This window comes from Ylistrum balloti, unplaced genomic scaffold (assembly GCF_031769215.1).
Source record: "Ylistrum balloti isolate Yb309-2 unplaced genomic scaffold, AGI_CSIRO_Ybal_v1 Utg370006, whole genome shotgun sequence".
Lineage (NCBI taxonomy): Eukaryota > Metazoa > Mollusca > Bivalvia > Pectinida > Pectinidae > Ylistrum > Ylistrum balloti.
In genome coordinates, this window is record NW_026782081.1 from 167,908 (window position 1) to 185,907 (window position 18,000).

Consider the following 18,000-nt stretch of genomic DNA (forward strand, 5'->3'; position numbering starts at 1 on the left):
TATCTATTGTCATGCAGAATTACCTACAAATGCATTACAATTATCCTGTTACAAGCCTTTGAATCAGCAGCCCCCTGGGCTTACTGTCCTGTAATAAGTCCACAGGCTTATTGGTCTGTAATACGCCCATCCACTGTCATTGAGATAGAAGCATTATGATGGATACCTGGGCTTACTGTCCTGTAATAAGTCCACAGGCTTATTGGTCTGTAATACGCCCATCCACTGTCAATGAGATAGAAGCATTATGATGGATCCCTGGGCTTACTGTCCTGTAATAAGACCATGGGCTTATTGGTCTGTAACAAGCTCATCCATTGTCATTGAGATAGAAGAATTATGATGGATCCCTGGGCTTACTGTCCTATAATAAGCCTACCTCCTTTCATTGATTTAGAAGTTATATGATGGATCCCTGGGCTTACTGTCCTGTAATAAGCCCATCAATGGCTTTGAATTGTGTTGGGCCTCTGTATGACACTCCAAGTTTGAATATATTATATGATATATCATGTGATGGATGACTTTGACCAATTACAGGTTCTTCATCTGGTATTTATCAAGGTCTACAGACTAATGAAATATGGTAATGCAATCATACTACAGGTCACAGCATACCAACATTTGATTTTGATATCTCTATAATTAACAGAAGTCAAGAATTCAATCACATGACTGTCGGTATCTCAATGTCTGCAACTAATAAATGTACACTATGTTAGCCTTCAATTTTGTCATGAAATGTTCCAAACTTGGTAGCAAAATACTGTGTGTACAAATATTGCCAACAAAAGCCCTGGATTATGAAGATATACATGTACATTAGATAAGAGTTTAAGTAAGAAAATCTTATTATAAATACTCATCTAATTAAGCAAGCAAATAAAAAAAATTAAGATTTACAAGCAGCAGAGTTTTACAATGATGCCAAGAAGCCTACCTGATATGATCTCTCCCTGACATGTGTTAAATGAGACAGGTTTTATTCTATTTGAAAACAAGTTCAAAACCAAAGCAAATAAGAAAAGAAAAAAGTTTTGGACCATTGATAAATTGTGAGAATTACATGTCTTTCCTTTTCTAATTACATGTAAATTTCATAAATCATAACAAAATGTTTTACAGATCAATTCTGGTCTTTTAGGAATGCTCAAATTTTGAACAACTGTTTAGAATTGATGAAACTGACAAGTGAATTTGTTGTAAAATTTATAAATATAAGTATATTTAGTACCCATAATTGATGTTGAAGAACCTCCAGTGTTCCCCCTAGGGGAACCAGATATAAAATTAAGCAAAATACAATTTTTGCTATCAATTTTAGTTATAAATGTGTGTATCAAACATTCTGTCTATCTACAGAGCTAATAATAAAGAGCTTGAAAATGATACTCTAGTTACCTCAATGTCTACCTCTGTATGTCTAGTTACCTCAGTGTCTACCTCTGTAAGTTTACCATGACGCTGTTCAAACAGAAATCACAGCAATTTATACATTCTATATTTGTCTGGTTGGTAATAAGCCCATGTTTGTTAATAAGCCCACACATACATATTGTTATCCCATAGAATCCTGTCTTAATCCTTTTGTCTGATTTTGACTCTGATGTAATATTGGCCCACTGGGATTAATACAAGATAAATATGATATGAATAAAAAATATAATTTTTTTTTATTATTGATTATGTTTATTACAGAGATGTCATTCAACTGTCCTGATCCCTGAGCTGTTAAGTTTGTTGTTCCTTCCTTTTCTTGTTTATCGCCCCAAGAATTACCAGGATCATTTTGAGCTCAGTCTCTAGCAAGTAGTAGCTGATGACCACTTTATTTGTGTAGCATATGGGTGGTCCATTATATGCCATCTAGAGCATTAAAGTTAAATTCTCCTTCCCTAGGACCATGACCACAAAACCTCAAACAATGTACCTTGGATCTTCAGATAAGGTTACGCAAGTCAATTGAACTGTTCTTTGTAACCAACTGAGCTACTAGATATATTCAATATCTAGAAACTATCTTGCTAAAACTTAAGACCTTAATAAAACTTAATCATACTATCACATTTTACCTTCAGTTGATAAAACTGATATCAGGAGATATGAACAAACATATAGATAAATGCAGGGTATACTTTAATGATGGGAAATCCGTTAAAATCCAAAATTGATTATCAGTTAAAATTAGGAAAACTTTTCCATGAAATTAATTGATTACGTAATTGAAAGAATAAGTGTTCAGTATTTAAAGAAAGTGAATGCATTCTCCAAAGTATTTCAATTTTTTGTAACTATAATCTAAAATGCCTCACTTACCTAGAATTTGCATAAGAATGACTATTATTGGCAATTGTCATCTTTATCATGCATAATAAGAATTTTTTTTAATGCTAAAACACAAGAAATTATGAAAGATGCTGATGATCACAATTATGAAAAAATACAATTGATTATCACACCAAATAAGGTTAAACAATTACATAATTGATTATACATGATTGTTGTTCCATGATATATTGCATAAATAGCCCTTGATATTTGTATGTAAGATATATAAATATACTGTGTCACAAAAACGGAATTTAAAACGTTTACAATATCCAATTAGTATTACATACAGATAGAAAAACAGTTACATTAATCCAGTTATTAGCTCTTCATTAACATGTTGGAGGAACATGGATGAATATATGTCAGACTATTAACTTAGTTATCTGGTCTCTGTGTATGAAACTTCCACATATACACTGTTCAAGCATGTGTATGATACAGCACATGATCTTTGAAATTGTTTGGAATTTGATACTTATTCACAAAATGACCAGAAAAAACTTGATCCAAATTTTAATCACACAGAAGTAAAACATCAGGTGACAGAAAAGTAACAGTGTATTGACATTGTACTGGGTGTATATACCAGATATGTACCAGGTACACAAAATTACACTGCATACCATGTTCTCAGCATCATCTAGCAGCTGTGTTGACCTTACATATATATGGAGTTATCAGATCTGGATGAGAAAAATAAAAGATCACTTACATATTTGTGCATCAGCTAATTAGTCTCAGTTATACAATTGCACATGGAAATGACATTTAAATCCCAAAATGACTTTACAGATTCATAATCCTTTCTACACACGTCATCAACCATCATCATGTATATGGAGAAAGCACTGACAGAATTTTGCTGATACTGACAATGATAAGTATTGATATATCTGATAAAACACCTTATGTGCTCTAGTTACAAGCCATGTACCTATGTGTTATCTGATTGAAATACACAATAATATCGTATCCACTTCTACATATTACGCAATCAGTGTCGTTTTTATTTTTCTATGCTATAAATATATAAAATGAATCAATCAAATACTTCTTATAAGGGAGACCAGGATTGTTCAGTCATGCTGTACTTGTCTACTAACTTATCTTCCCTTCCTGTGAAACTTAGGAGTCAGATGTCTAAGAGATAGGAACTATTCAACTTTATATTTTATTATTTTTAATGTAATTTAAATAATCCAGAGATCAGGAAAGTCTAAAAGAAGTACATGTTCAGAGCTATTATTTTGTCTAGGAAGTATATCCTACAGCTAATAGCTGTACAGCCCTCAGGTATATATCAGAACAGGAAGAAAATACTTTATTGTCCTCGGGCCTTTATATCAGTCTTTATTATTCACCTGGCCTATAGATGCAGAATCTATGTGTGTTTGTTGTCTAAAATATTACACATACTCTGTCAAACTTTATCCAAAGACTTGAATATGGAAGCAAACAGCAGGAACCTGACTTTGGTGAACATCAAAGACCTCAAAACATATTTTTAATATTCTTAACTTGAGACTATTGTTGTGATAATGGATGAATGTTAGTCTAGATCTGAACACACAAAATAGAACATGAACACACGGCACGCGAGCACCTGTTTCAGAGATAACGATTGGAGTTGTGAATACTTAAGTTCAACCGTTTCGTTTATCTTACCATGTTTATCGACATATTCGGTCGTTGAAACCATTGGACCCAAACAGACCCTCTGTTACCCTTTGACCACTTCGGAGAGATTAGTCTTCAGCTGATCTGATCACGCCATTTTGATCATGGGAGATCATGTGACACAAAACAGAAAAAGGTTCACGCCTATTATGTACAGTGCTCTATCAAGAAGCAAATATATAAAATGATAACGACAGTACTTACACAGGCTTTCAATCGAAGTGGCGCCATATTTCGAAAATAAAGCCTACGTATTTAGACCAATAACTCATGTAGATCGAATTCACATCACGAAATTCGTTGTTTTGTAGCTTGAAGCAGGGACGTACAATACAGTATTTTTATATGTCCCTGCCATCTGTAAGCTTTGCTTTAGCCTATTTGTATTTGCAAAATATCAATGCGTCCATGGACTTTGTTGTCTTTCCCGTGGACTCTTGATAAAAAAAATACAGGCATGTGGACTTGACTGTTCATCAGTTGATGTCGACCCAATCGACTTATCTTGGTCCCAAAGCTACTGACCGGGAGTTGTTGACAAAGAGGGTGCCACATGGGTGAATTGTAGGCAAATTTTTTCAAACATTTTGGTATCTTTCATTACATTGAAAGATACAACTTGTACAATTATGTAGATACTAACACTCTCATTTTTAAGCAATGACGATGTCAGCCTGTTTAATACACTGCGAAAAGAGAGTCAGAACTCAGTAAATTGGCTTAATTGTCATGGATGCAGGCGAATCCATATAAATTTCTAGCAATAGGTTAAGACAAGAAAACAAATCAAATAATTTCTTCTTTCAATATTGGCTATCACAAACCTAAATGTGAAAGTTCTGATAAACCTCTGGGTGTGGACATCAGCTCTGATCTGAATTTTGATTTACAAATATCAAAGATATGCTGCATAGCTTCCAGGCAACTTTACACCCTAAAACCAATTGGCTATACCAATAAGTGCAAAATTTGTTGATCTAGTTGTCTGATACTGCTGGAATTGCGAAGACTGTCATCATACCCCTTCCCCAGATATTTGAAAGGGTTGCCAACTATCGATGGTATGTCTCTCCTTGTACTGTCAGATAGAACTGTATGGTTATCTTTCTCTTCCTGATGATGAGGCAATGACTTCTGTGGTTTGAAATGCATCCTTGCCCATGTTGCAGTCTCCCTCCAAAGCAGTCAGGACCCACCACGCTTAGACATGAGTTCTTGTCATGATGGTCACATCGTCCATAAAACCTCTGCTCGGTGGTTGTCAGATGCTGGTATTTGTCTTCAGGTCTCTGTTCTCCCTCTCTCCTGCCTTTATCAGCATGTTCATCCCCATTACGAAGAGGATGACTGATATAGTGCAGTCAGTCACCATTCTCTTCTCTTATATCTGCCAAGAAGTCGTGAAGTCTGCAACTGAGAATCTTAATTGTATGGCGCTGCAGTAGCTGCTGATCATTCTCTGTATATAGTGGTACGTGGTAATATTTCAATGCCTCCTCTGTCAGTTTGTGGGGAACTCTTCCATTCACATTTGCCAGGTCTAACCAGACGAGAGTGAAATATCCTCAATTCAACCCTTGTTTTTCCTATGAGTTGGCTGTTGATGCTAGTATGTTCAATGCACCCACAAAAACCTGGGCTTCCTCCCTTTTGGACTGATGTGTCCACATTCAGGCTGACTGTCATGAATGTTGTTAAACGGCATGACAACACTGAGAAGCATATTTTTCCTTCCACATTCAATAGAGATATTGTTCGGAATTGCCCAATCTCCTTGGGGTTTCATCTTTCGTCCATCCCCTGTCTTCCAACACTCAGGATTGACTCATTTCCTCCAGGTAACTCTCAACCATAACCACATCCATCTCAGTAACTTTGGACACTTCTAATATACCTTGTATGGTATTCCAATAGGGCTAGGTGCTGATGATGTTCTCACTTTCTTGACCACAGACTGAACTTCTTTCCATAACATGTTTCTTTTCAGTGTTGGAATGTCCTATATTCTCTCACATGCAAGTTTTCCCAATTTTTCCCCATCTAGAACTGTGCTTGTAAACTGATACGGGTTAGCGACAAACGTAGCTCTCTTCTTTCACCTATCCCTCCGCACTTTTCATATTCTCTCTGCTTTCCTCAACCCTTTGAGTCTTTCCCTCATCCCCTCTCTCAGTTGACTCAGACAAAGCTTCCCTAACGTTCCTGCTCTCTTGAACTGCGTCGTCAGCTCTTGCAGATCCTTCCTGATTGCCTGTATCTCTTTCTCTCTCTTGTTTTTGTACTTCTCTACTGGTTGTTTTTATCTTCCTCTCAAACGTACCATATCTCTCCTTCCCGATACAATGTACGATAGCTGTGCTGTTATTTTCCTCCCAGCATTCCTGATCAAGCCCGCTTCCAGAATTTTGTCAATGTTGCTGTCAACTGCATCCCATGCCTTGTCTCTCATTGCTGGCCACTATACTCTCTCCTGTTCTTGTTGGATGAGTACATCTTGAGAATCTGACTTGTCCTGATTTCCAGAGTGCTGACTGTCTATCTGTGTTGACTCGGAGAGTAAGAGGTCCTCAATGCTGAGGTGCGGTTCCTGACTATTATCCTCCTGTGTCTCACCGGACTGTTTCATCACAGGTTTACACTTGGTACCTGCCTGGTGTATCCTGACTCCCCTAATATTCTTGCAGACCTTCCCACAATGGCATCTGGTCTCTTTCACTGTTCCGTTCAATGTTAACTTACGTTACCTTAGCTTACTGCCTATTTAATTCCTTGTAAAAATTTTATACTGCCATATGTAAAATGCTCTTTTATAAATGTTGCGTTGTTTTAGGTTATGCTATATTAGTGTGATCATGTCAAATTGTACATTAGACACATATCTTTAAATATATCATTTATATGCTGCATGACCTTTACATAAATGTGCTAGTTTACTGTTTATTCAGCTATCTGTTATGCATGATCCCATTGTGATATTTTGTTAAGTGTTGCACTGATGTTAACAGTAGTAAGAATAGCTCTACTGAGCTAAAGTTACCTGTTCATAACATGACTTAAAATAAAAGTTTTTATATCTTATAAAGACTGACTTTTACCAGGACTGTGGGCACCAGTATATTTGCATATTTTCATTAATATATTCTGGAAATATTGATTTAGATCAAGCTCAACTTTACATCAGTAATTGAAGTGAAGGAATAGGAGAGATCAAGAACAGCCAGATTGCAAATAAATATTTTTAGGTTTTGAGGAATTAGATGATTCTCACGATGTATCCATCCATAAAAAATTTTACAGAATTTTCAGATATTAATCAGTTTGAGCATATTTATTGGCAACCTTAGAATGAGGGACGAGACACAAGTTATTACAACTTTACAACTTCTCCCGATATACATTTACATATGGAAAATAATCACTATCATGGAAACATGCATATATTTACAATGATTGTTACTATTAAAATAAAAATCTGTCACTAGGCTTAATGATGGACTTCACATGTCTGAAGATATTTGAATTACACGGCCTATGGTACGAAGACAATTCCTGAACAAAAATTAAAAATGACTAGAATATCTTTACACATTCACCTGGTGTGTGGATTGCTGTCACTGAATAATGTAAACAAAAAACAGACTACATCATGTAATGTAAATAAACAATAACAACAAACAAGAGATTTCAGACAGATCTTTATATGCTCTTTGAAAGTTGGATCTTTTCCCTTCTTGTCTCTTCTCTGTTTTTGCTCTTAATGATAAGACATTAGAACATTTCTTTGCAGAAGTAGTGATGGTTATCTTTATCAGCCAAATCCAAAATGGCCACCTGGAAGCCATTTTGTTTCTTCTGATCAGTCCCAAAAGCAAATGAGCATAAGGAAAGACCAAAGGGAACATACTTATGAAATTTGAGAGATATCCATTCAGTACTTCTTACTATGCAAATTCCAAGATGGCTGTCTGTCAGTCGTTCTGTTTTTCTGATCAGTTCCAAAATTAGATGGGCACAACTAGGCACCAAAAGGATCTATACAGTAGTTCTCAAGAACTAGCAATAACAAAATCGCAAAGTCAAATCCAAGAGATCCATCCCTTACTTTTCAAGAAATAGCGATAACAAATTTCACTGAAAAAAATCCAAGATGGCTGCCTGTCCGCCATTTTATTTCTTTGATCAGTTCCAAAATCAAATGGGCACAACTAGAGATCAAGGGGAACCTACATATGCAATTTGAGAAAGATCCATCCCGTACTTCTCAAGAAATAGTGATAAAAATTGTTTACGGATGACGGACCATGAACACAGAGCAATTTGAATAACCCATCATCTGATGATGGTAGGCTAATAAAAAACTAATTTATCAGGGTTATATATTTACACATTTCTGATGGAATGTGATGGCCCACTTGTGAATGAATTTTGAATGACTGAAAATAGTGCAAGTTAGCTGTCAATGACGTCACTTCATTTCAACCCCGCCTACTATGTATAGTGATTTGTTATTGTTGTTTGCTAGGGTAATCCTTCATCAGGTTATCAAATTTATACATTTATGTGTTGTTTTTGGAAGCTATTTAAAACATTAATTATAAGCTTTGATATCTTTTACATTCATACCTGCATTAAAATAAAAAATATGACATTCAAAGCTTAATTGTATCCAAATTGAACACAACTTTTGAAAATAGAGAAAATTTAGATCAAAATTTTCCTTTAATTGGTATTAAGATGACACCATAAAAGCAGTGAAAGATGTTATCACCCGGTAAACCACAAGTACAGAAGCATCAATTACTTGTACAGATTTAGATATTGAATATCCTCGGTCTGATTAACAAAAGTTTATAGGCAATAAAAACTATGTGAAAAGGATGTTATTCATGAAACTTTTAACAGATTTGGTTCATATTCTCAGCAGTATCATTAAAAAGTTTTATGCCTGATCAAACTCTGGTAGTCATCTATCTGGATTAAACAGTGATAACTGACACCCTGACAATAAAAAACTTGCACATAAGATTGTAAAGATATTGGTTTGAATAGGGAGCATTGACATATCTATGAGCTCTATAATTATTGGACTTAATGAAGTGTAATTCTAATGGTTTTGGTGTGATTATCTTAGCACTGTTGCTCTTTGACAATACATATGGTGACATTCCATGGTCCATATACTGATCAAGTGTCATACAGATTTGGGGCCTGAAGGTCAGCTCTCCAAGATTTACCATATTACTTGGTGCTGCATGCAGTGTCCATATGGCACCAATTCTTTCCTTAAAACGACTTCTCAGTAATCAAATGTTAGCCTCAAATTCCTGAGATGATGCTAAACAAAATTTGGGAAAAGGTATGACCTTGGCATGTATTTTGAGTCACGGGGATCACACTTGTCAAAATGCTTTAACAATTTCTGATGATAAAAGTCCTTGAGTCATGGTATTTGTTGGCAATGCTCTTGTTAAAAAGACCTTCCCCCATACTCAAGGTCACCGCAGTCAAATTAGTTAAATCACTCAAACAACTTCAGTTAACGAAGACCAAGTATGATGATATTTGGCCTTCTGAGCCCTGGGAAAAGCCTTACAAATTTTGCAAATGAATAACCATGACTCAATTCCAATGTTGTAGGAGCGACATTAATGTAAATGCTTAAACCTAGAATTATGATATGTGTTTTAAAGATTCCTAGGAAATGACCTTGACTGGAGGTAAAATTAATGAAAAAGCTCAGACAATCACTTAGGTTTAACCAAAACACCTAGAATCAAGTTATCTAAAAATGAAAAATTAAACTTTATTACTTAACAATTGCAAAACAAGTTTTTTCCAATCCACATTAATCACTCTTGTTGGCCTGTATTCTGAGTCACGGGGATCACACTTGTTAAAACGCTGTAACAATTTCTGATGATAAAAGTCCTAGAATCATGGTATTTGTTGGCAACACTCTTGTTAAAATGACCTTCCCCCATACTCAAGGTCACCGCAGTAAAATTTTATAACAATTATACCAGTTTTTTCCATATTAATCACTCTTGTTGGCCTGGACTGAAGTGTGCGAGGGGTCTTACTGTGGAAGTAAACAAGAGTACTTGGGGAAAACCCACATGGTAGTGCAGGCGACCCCATACCTTATCACGTCTGTTCAGATTGATTAAAGGCCTATATTCAAGGTCATGGTGATCTAATTAGTTAAAAGGCTCAAACATACTTCTGATGACTTATTCAAGGTCATAAAGTTGAACTTGTTAAAATTCTCATATGACTTTTCTGATTAACTGAAATACCTGTTTTTATTGCAACATTGTAGTTGGTTCCTGAGCAAGAGCCAATGATTGTCTGTTTTGCTAAATGTAATGACCTTGACTTGTATCTGAGGTAACAGAAATAGAATTAGTAAGACACTTGAATAATATGCCTGTAACTCATTTAAATTTACTGAAGTTATCTGCAACAGGTTACATCAGTTGTTGATAAATGTTCACTTAGCAGTGTAAAAATGCCAGTTTCAAATTCTGTCAATAAATGTGATATAGATACACCTTGCTGAATGTCAAGGACACTTGTATTTGTGAAAAAAACATCGGTCATGAATACCAGGTCAGCCATGCAAGTCGATTGGGTCTATTGTTTTTAAGCAGTCTGTTTACATCTTGTGAAATGTTAATCAGTTATTTATTCCTTTGGACAGATTCAGTTAAGATGGCATCACATGATACCAAGTCATGTAAACAATGATTTCAAGTAAAATATTTTCAGCAAAAAATCTCGTAATGGCTGTCAGTACTTTCAGTACTTTTGATTTTTATATGTACCTGGTATTCAATTTATTTACTGATATGGTAACAACAAGGTTGTTCTAAAATAAAGGGTACCTCTACAGCTGTACAGGTAAAAACTATAGGTAACCTTGGGCTGTAAAGTCTCTGGGCTTTAACACCAGAAGGCCAATTGACTCTACCCATTCCATATTTGGATTTTTTTTCACATTACCCGTGTGGACCTTAGTTTATCTGTGGTTTATTTCTTGTGAACTAGCAGTCTTATCCTCATCCACTACTAGCGCACTGAGAGGTATAAAGATTTGTATTAAAAGGTACTATTCACTTATGTGTCTTTTGTATAATCTTTAAATGATCAAGCAACATTATCCAACACTTTACAACTAGGATGAGTAATTTGAGCAATTGAGAACCCAACATGCTTTGTTTAAGTCTTATAATTGTGTGACAAACTTACTTATAGAACTGCCCATCAGTTAAAAGAATTCTTATTTGAGCCCTATTGTAAATACCTGGCTTCATCTGTACACATAAAATATATCAAATAATGTTTTGAGCTACATTACCAACTATATAATGCAGTACATTTACTACTACTCTTCTATACAAGTGTTGCTTAGGTCTATGTACTTGTCCTTTGTCATACCATGGTCGACGGCCAGCTAGAAATCTATGACATACCAATAATGATACAGATGGAATATAAACAGAGGTCATATTTATTTTTTTGCCTTTTTAAGTCCAGATGTATATCCCACATTCCTTCTATTTGGCATATATATATATGGACATCCGTTTAAGGACAAAATCCAAAACCAACAAAGTGTTCAAGGAAAGTCAATGAAGACAATTTTTTTCTTTATTATGTGCATTTTTTACCTGACTATGACTGAGTTAAAGATTCCCCAGTGTGCTATATTTAGAAAGTCTGATCTTATATTGGTCATGGGTATTCCACCTATTCCATTTGTCCAAAGTGACATTCGGGAAAAACAGTAGTTATTTAGTCATCAGAAAGTGTTCTAAAAAGGCACAAAACAACCAGAATCTTTTCATCTTGTGCAGTAATGTTCCATATTTAGTTCACAAACATTTTCATTGTCTATTTGTGAGCTGTACACACATATTTTTCATGAATAAGAACAAACAGAAATGTCATGTATGTAGCATATAATCTTTATTGTTCTGTTGTCTCTGTGGACACAAAATAGTTGAATAATATTGAAGCAATGATATCACAATTACTTTGCTTCAACTTAATGTATTGGGATATTTGCATTAAAATATACAAGGTTTTATAATACACAACATAGTAAGCAATAAGAAGCCGGATTAACTTTGATGTCACCCACCTGTTATTCATGTAGCTTCTGCAAACTCTACCTCAGAGCTAGCTGGATTGGCTTAATATCATTACACTACAATTTGGCATTTGTTCTGTTCTATATACCTTGTTAATCTCTGAGGTTATTTTTCACAGTTTAAATACATATGACCATTTCGATCATAAACTTTATACTATCACATACTGGCAACCTGCAGTCTGAAATTAAGTCCCTCAAGTAAACAACAAACAGTTTTTCAATATATATATTACGGAAACTGTTTGTTGTATTTAAATTAGAAAATCCTATCATAACCAGAGTTTTGGCCATTACAATATCTGGAAGACGGGTACAAAATTTTAAGACCATTGTTTTATGTTCTTGCTAAGTCTATATATCTACAAAAAATTACATGTTTCTCATCACAAATGTCAACAAAATTTGGTTTCTGTAGTACTGAGAAATTGATGTGTATGTCATGTTGATGTGTATACCAGCATGTCACTCAACAATCTGACCAGTGACTTTGAATGTTGGTCAAGGTAATAAGATTTGAACACACATGGTAATTTTGCATTCCACCCTGTTTTCACCCAATCAGTATGTCTGCCTTTCTTTATCATATTGATTCTTGGTCCATCAATATCTATACAGAGAATCTAGGTAGAGAAATTCTATATACTCGATACATTTAACAAGTAACAGTTGTGTAATAGAATACACGTCACTGTCCTGATTGAATATTAAAGGTAAAGTTCAGCACCACAAGTCGATCTGTTTGCTCACAATATATCATGGTCCTGGGTTTGTTCACTATATCTTAAGCAAAGATTATTAAAACATCTATCATATTTGCTAGCTACGACCTGGAAAATGACCTTAGATTCTTAAAGTGACCGCCTTATTAAGGAGGCCACTGGCATAATGACATTGTTTTGTGTTGTTCATGAATTGTAAAAATATGTATAAAAAAAGTAGAAAGATACCAAACAAAGGATGCTGCACCATAGCATAATCACTGACTCTTCAGACCCACAGGTGAGATAAAATCCTGTACATAGTAACCTTATTACCATGGCAACCACAATTTCAATTTAAAAAATACCTGGGCTTGCACATCTATATATGATCTGTAACATTCTTGTGTAGTTTCATTGAAACTGATTCTCAAGTTTAGGAGTTTTCTGCACAAGAGCTGTGGATGACAGACATGCAGACAACCGCATATCCAGGGTCATTCCAGTCTAATATAAACCAGTCTTCCCCTCACAACTAGGAACCACAGGGAACTTACAGTTGAAATTTGATAATGATCCATTATGTATTTCTCCAGAAATATCAAAAACAAACAAAATTGAAGATGGATATGCGTTGGCTATTTTATGTTTTAGTTGTAAAATGAAGAGTGCACAACCAAGGGGTACCTACATAGGAACTCTGAGAATAATTTAAGCTACCTCTCTCCAGAAATAGTGATAAATTATAACTGTCATAATGCTAAAAAGCCCTCAGTTGGCATTCAACGAGTTGTTTATGGACAGAGAGACCAAAAGTAAGAGAGACCATAGACAAAAAGCATTTGAATACAAGAGGTCTGAATGGTAATCTGACTATAAAGAGTAAACCATTAGTCAGTTTAGATAGGCGGGTAGTTCCATACATGTGATCCTTTCAATAAAAACAAGAATTTTCTATCCTGAGATAGTTTTAAGCCCTTTCCTATAGTTTGAACTGATCGAACATATTGTACATATTCCTAACTATTAACACTCCATAGATTTATTGGCCTTGCAATAATCATTACATGTGGTTTTGTGCATTTCATGATGGCGACCTTATTGGATTACGGATCAACCCAAAAAATAACAACACTTCATCACGATCATCCAAGGATTATTTCAGGCAAGTCAGCTCAATTGCACTGGTGGTACCTTAGAAAATTTTTGAAATAAGTGTTGTTCAGTGTTGCACAATCATGCAACAAAATGCATGTCGTGGCTGCCATATTGAACTTTTAATGAGACTGAAAAATAGCAACACTTTGTGAGTTTCCCTTTCTTAACATTGCCGCTAGTTTTCAGCTCAATAGCACAAGTCGAACTTCAGAACTTTAAAATGTTTTTCACAATTGCACATGTATTGGATTTGGGACTGACATGAGATATAACACTTGGTAAGGATCATCTCAAGATAATTTCAGAAAAGTTTCAGCTCAATTCCACTGATGGAACATGAGGATGGTTTATGCCACACAACACAACAGCTACATGACATACTGACCACGTCAGATGACCTAATAAGAAATGCTGTGGTGAAGCATTGATTGGAAAACTTAAATAGGACATACCTACCAGGACACTAAAGTAGGACAATGCTATACCAACATTTAAGTAGGACGCTCCTACACAGACATCAAGATTAGGACACTCCTATATGGATATTTAAATAGGACACTCCCACAGGGACACAGAAGTAGGATACACTAAATCAGGACACTCCCACATGGACACTGAAGTAGGAATCTCCTACATGGACACCAATAAGACTACATAATTCTAGCCCCTCATTTCTTGTCTGCTTTATAAAGAAAAGGATGAGTAAGGTTTACATTTATTTCCCATACTGGTCAAGGCATGACATCTATTCCATTCAATAACAACAACGTTTCAGACTTCTGTACTGGAGACCAGACTGAATGTGAAAGAAAATGAAGATTCAGACTTTTGCACTTGAGACCAGACTGAATGTAAAAGAAAATGAAGATTCAGACTTTTGTACTGGAGACCAGACTGAATGTAAAAGAAAATGAAGATTCAGACTTTTGTACTGGTGACCAGACTGAATGTGAAAGAAAATGAAGATTCAGACTTTTGTACTGGAGACCAGACTGAATGTGAAAGAAAATGAAGATTCAGACTTTTGTACTGGAGACCAGACTGAATGTGAAAGAAAATGAAGATTCAGACTTTTGTACTGGAGACCAGACTGAATGTGAAAGAAAATGAAGATTCAGACTTTTGCACTTGAGACCAGACTGAATGTGAAAGAAAATGAAGATTCAGACTTTTGTACTGGTGACCAGACTGAATGTGAAAGAAAATGAAGATTCAGACTTTTGTACTGGAGACCAGACTGAATGTGAAAGAAAATGAAGATTCAGACTTTTGTACTGGAGACCAGACTGAATGTGAAAGAAAATGAAGATTCAGACTTTTGTACTGGAGACCAGACTGAATGTGAAAGAAAATGAAGATTCAGACTTTTGCACTTGAGACCAGACTGAATGTGAAAGAAAATGAAGATTCAGACTTTTGCACTTGAGACCAGACTGAATGTGAAAGAAAATGAAGATTCAGACTTTTGTACTGGAGACCAGACTGAATGAAAAAAAAAAAAAATGAAGATTCAGACTTTTGTACTGGAGACCAGACTGAATGTAAAAAAAAAAAAAAAATGAAGATTCAGACTTCTGTACTGGAGACCAGACTGAATGAAAAAGAAAACGAAGATTCAGACTTTTGTACTGGAGACCAGACTGAATGAAAAAAAAATGAAGATTCAGACTTTTGTACTGGAGACCAGACTGAATGAAAAAAAAATGAAGATTCAGACTTTTGTACTGGAGACCAGACTGAATGTGAAAAAGAAAAATGAAGATTCAGACTTCTGTACTGGTGACCAGACTGAATGAAAAAAAAATGAAGATTCAGACTTCTGTACTGGAGACCAGACTGAATGAAAAAAAAATGAAGATTCAGACTTCTGTACTGGAGACCAGACTGAATGTGGAAGAAAATGAAGATTCAGACTATATTTCTAGAGACTAGCCTGAATGTACAAGAAAACTTTGCTATCATTATCTGAACACTAGAGAGATAATTAGTGAATCTGATTTGAACACTTATAAAGGATAGACAGACTGAATCATGAATTTCCATCAGTACAAAGACTAGGCAGACTCGAAACTTATTTTGTTGCCAAAGTATTTTTCAATATACAGTTACACTTGTACACCAACACACAACCACAGTGTAGCTATGTTGATTGACTTATCAACAATACATCCTTTATCATGACAACAACCATATCTTTAGCCAAAATCCAGAGATCAATTTTCATAGCAAATGTTAAAAATGAAATAAGTGTGTTGTTAAATACAACATATACACCTCATTTCCAGACTCGACTCAATCCATGTACTGACACATCATATCCTGTATACTGACATGCCAATAAAACGTTGACATGTAAATGAAATTTCTTGGAATTTTACTCCCATGAACAAATACATATAATTGTTTTAGCACTAGATCACATCTCTGTATTAAGCACCAATAGGTTCCATATGATGACACTTAAAGTGCTGTTTCTTCATGCCTCCGCCCAGCCACACACATGTCCATCTGCTCACTACTACTGTGTCCTGTACCTTCGTATTTTGCCTGTTCCCGACACTCATCTCTCACCCTCATAAGCAGTCTCTGAAGCTCTCTGTTATTGGGAGCTAGTCGTGTTGCTTCCTTCAGATCCTCTAGGGCTGAGGCACATTGCCTATTGTCACGTTTGGCCCTTGCACGTGCATAGTAGGCCTCAAAACACTTGGGCTTTAATTCCAGTGCCTTAGTAGCCAGGTCTACAGCAGCGTCACATTCCTGTAAAGAATAAAGTTTCTTGTGATGCATAAAACTACAGAAAATATCTCTGGTGTTCAAAAGATTTTTTAACTGAATATATCTGTTCACTATAATGGAAGTTTTGATATATGTTAAATGTCACAACAGATAGAAACATTCAAACAACAATGGGGTGTAATTCGAATCAAGGCAATTAAGGATGAAATGAAAGTCTTGTAGAAGAGAAGCATCAACAACGATTGATTTCTATCAAATATTACAGCTAATGACTTTTAAGTTTTAGATGAGAATTTACAAAGAACACTTCCTTAAGGAAGATTTAAAAGAAAATGGCTGTAATGAAAGATTGAATCAAATTTACAAAAATTTGGTTCCTGTTACTTGAGGTAAAATGGTAAATTTTCTCAAATTCTGATTTTTTGTAGTCCATAATATTGTTCCAAAATAACTAGTTTTTCTGCTAGACCTTTAAATCTTAAGGGTACACATACAGCATTTTAGAGGTTTGACTGAAAAAAAAGTTATGCCCTTCAAATCACACTGTCATCATGTCATCATGAGGTAATTAATACCTTCCACAAATGCAGACTGGGTCTTCTTTGGTTAGAATGGTTACCATAGGAAAAACAATGTTTTAGAAAATAGTACCATGTATCTGCCATCCCATTATATCAATTTTCAGTTTAATCGGACAACACAAATCACAATTTTGGCCAATCAGGAGCTTCTATACTATTTCCATAGTAATAGCTTTGGTAACATCTGATACGTCAAATTATAGGATTTGATAAGTTACACAATTCATGCAAGTTTGAATAGATTTATTTTAAAGACTTGTGAGCTATGAGTCATTACACAAATACTTATGTATAGAGATGCAGTTAATACCAAAGCAATAAAAATGTTCAAAACCCTACATTCCTATCTACATATGGCCTATACTATCCCTGTATACTTTAACTGAAATAGGTTTCCAGGTTTAGGAGAACTCCGACAACATCCCTCAATCATGTCATATTTGGCAGCCAAGTGAAAGCATATGTTTTTGAAAATATTACAATTGTAATTACAGTTCTTCAAAACTTATATTATTCATTTTCAGCATAATCAGACAATATCTCATTTTCAACAAATCAGAAGCCTCCATTATGTTTATATAGTAACAGTTCTGAAAACACCTGCTGTGACAAATTCTTGGGTTTGATAAGTTAGGCCTTTTGACCAAGTTTCATGTAAATTGAT

General features: G+C 35.1%; 2 protein-coding genes across 3 annotated transcripts in view; both read right to left on the reverse strand.

Annotated features, from left to right (window-relative positions):
* The window catches only part of LOC132548192 (stAR-related lipid transfer protein 3-like), a 36,359-nt gene extending 32,281 nt beyond the window's left edge, over nt 1-4,078 (reverse strand). For both annotated transcript variants that reach the window (XM_060212013.1, XM_060212012.1), the window contains exon 1: nt 3,997-4,078. In XM_060212013.1, the coding sequence (XP_060067996.1) occupies nt 3,997-4,011 (15 nt within the window). In that variant the 5' untranslated portion in view covers nt 4,012-4,078. The remainder of the gene's footprint in view (nt 1-3,996) is intronic.
* Nucleotides 4,079-11,954: 7,876 nt separating this feature from the next.
* Nucleotides 11,955-18,000, reverse strand: part of LOC132548139 (protein TANC2-like) — a 42,912-nt gene continuing 36,866 nt past the window's right edge. The window contains exon 19 of the mRNA XM_060211962.1: nt 11,955-16,776. Within this exon, the coding sequence (XP_060067945.1) occupies nt 16,480-16,776 (297 nt within the window). The 3' untranslated portion in view covers nt 11,955-16,479. The remainder of the gene's footprint in view (nt 16,777-18,000) is intronic.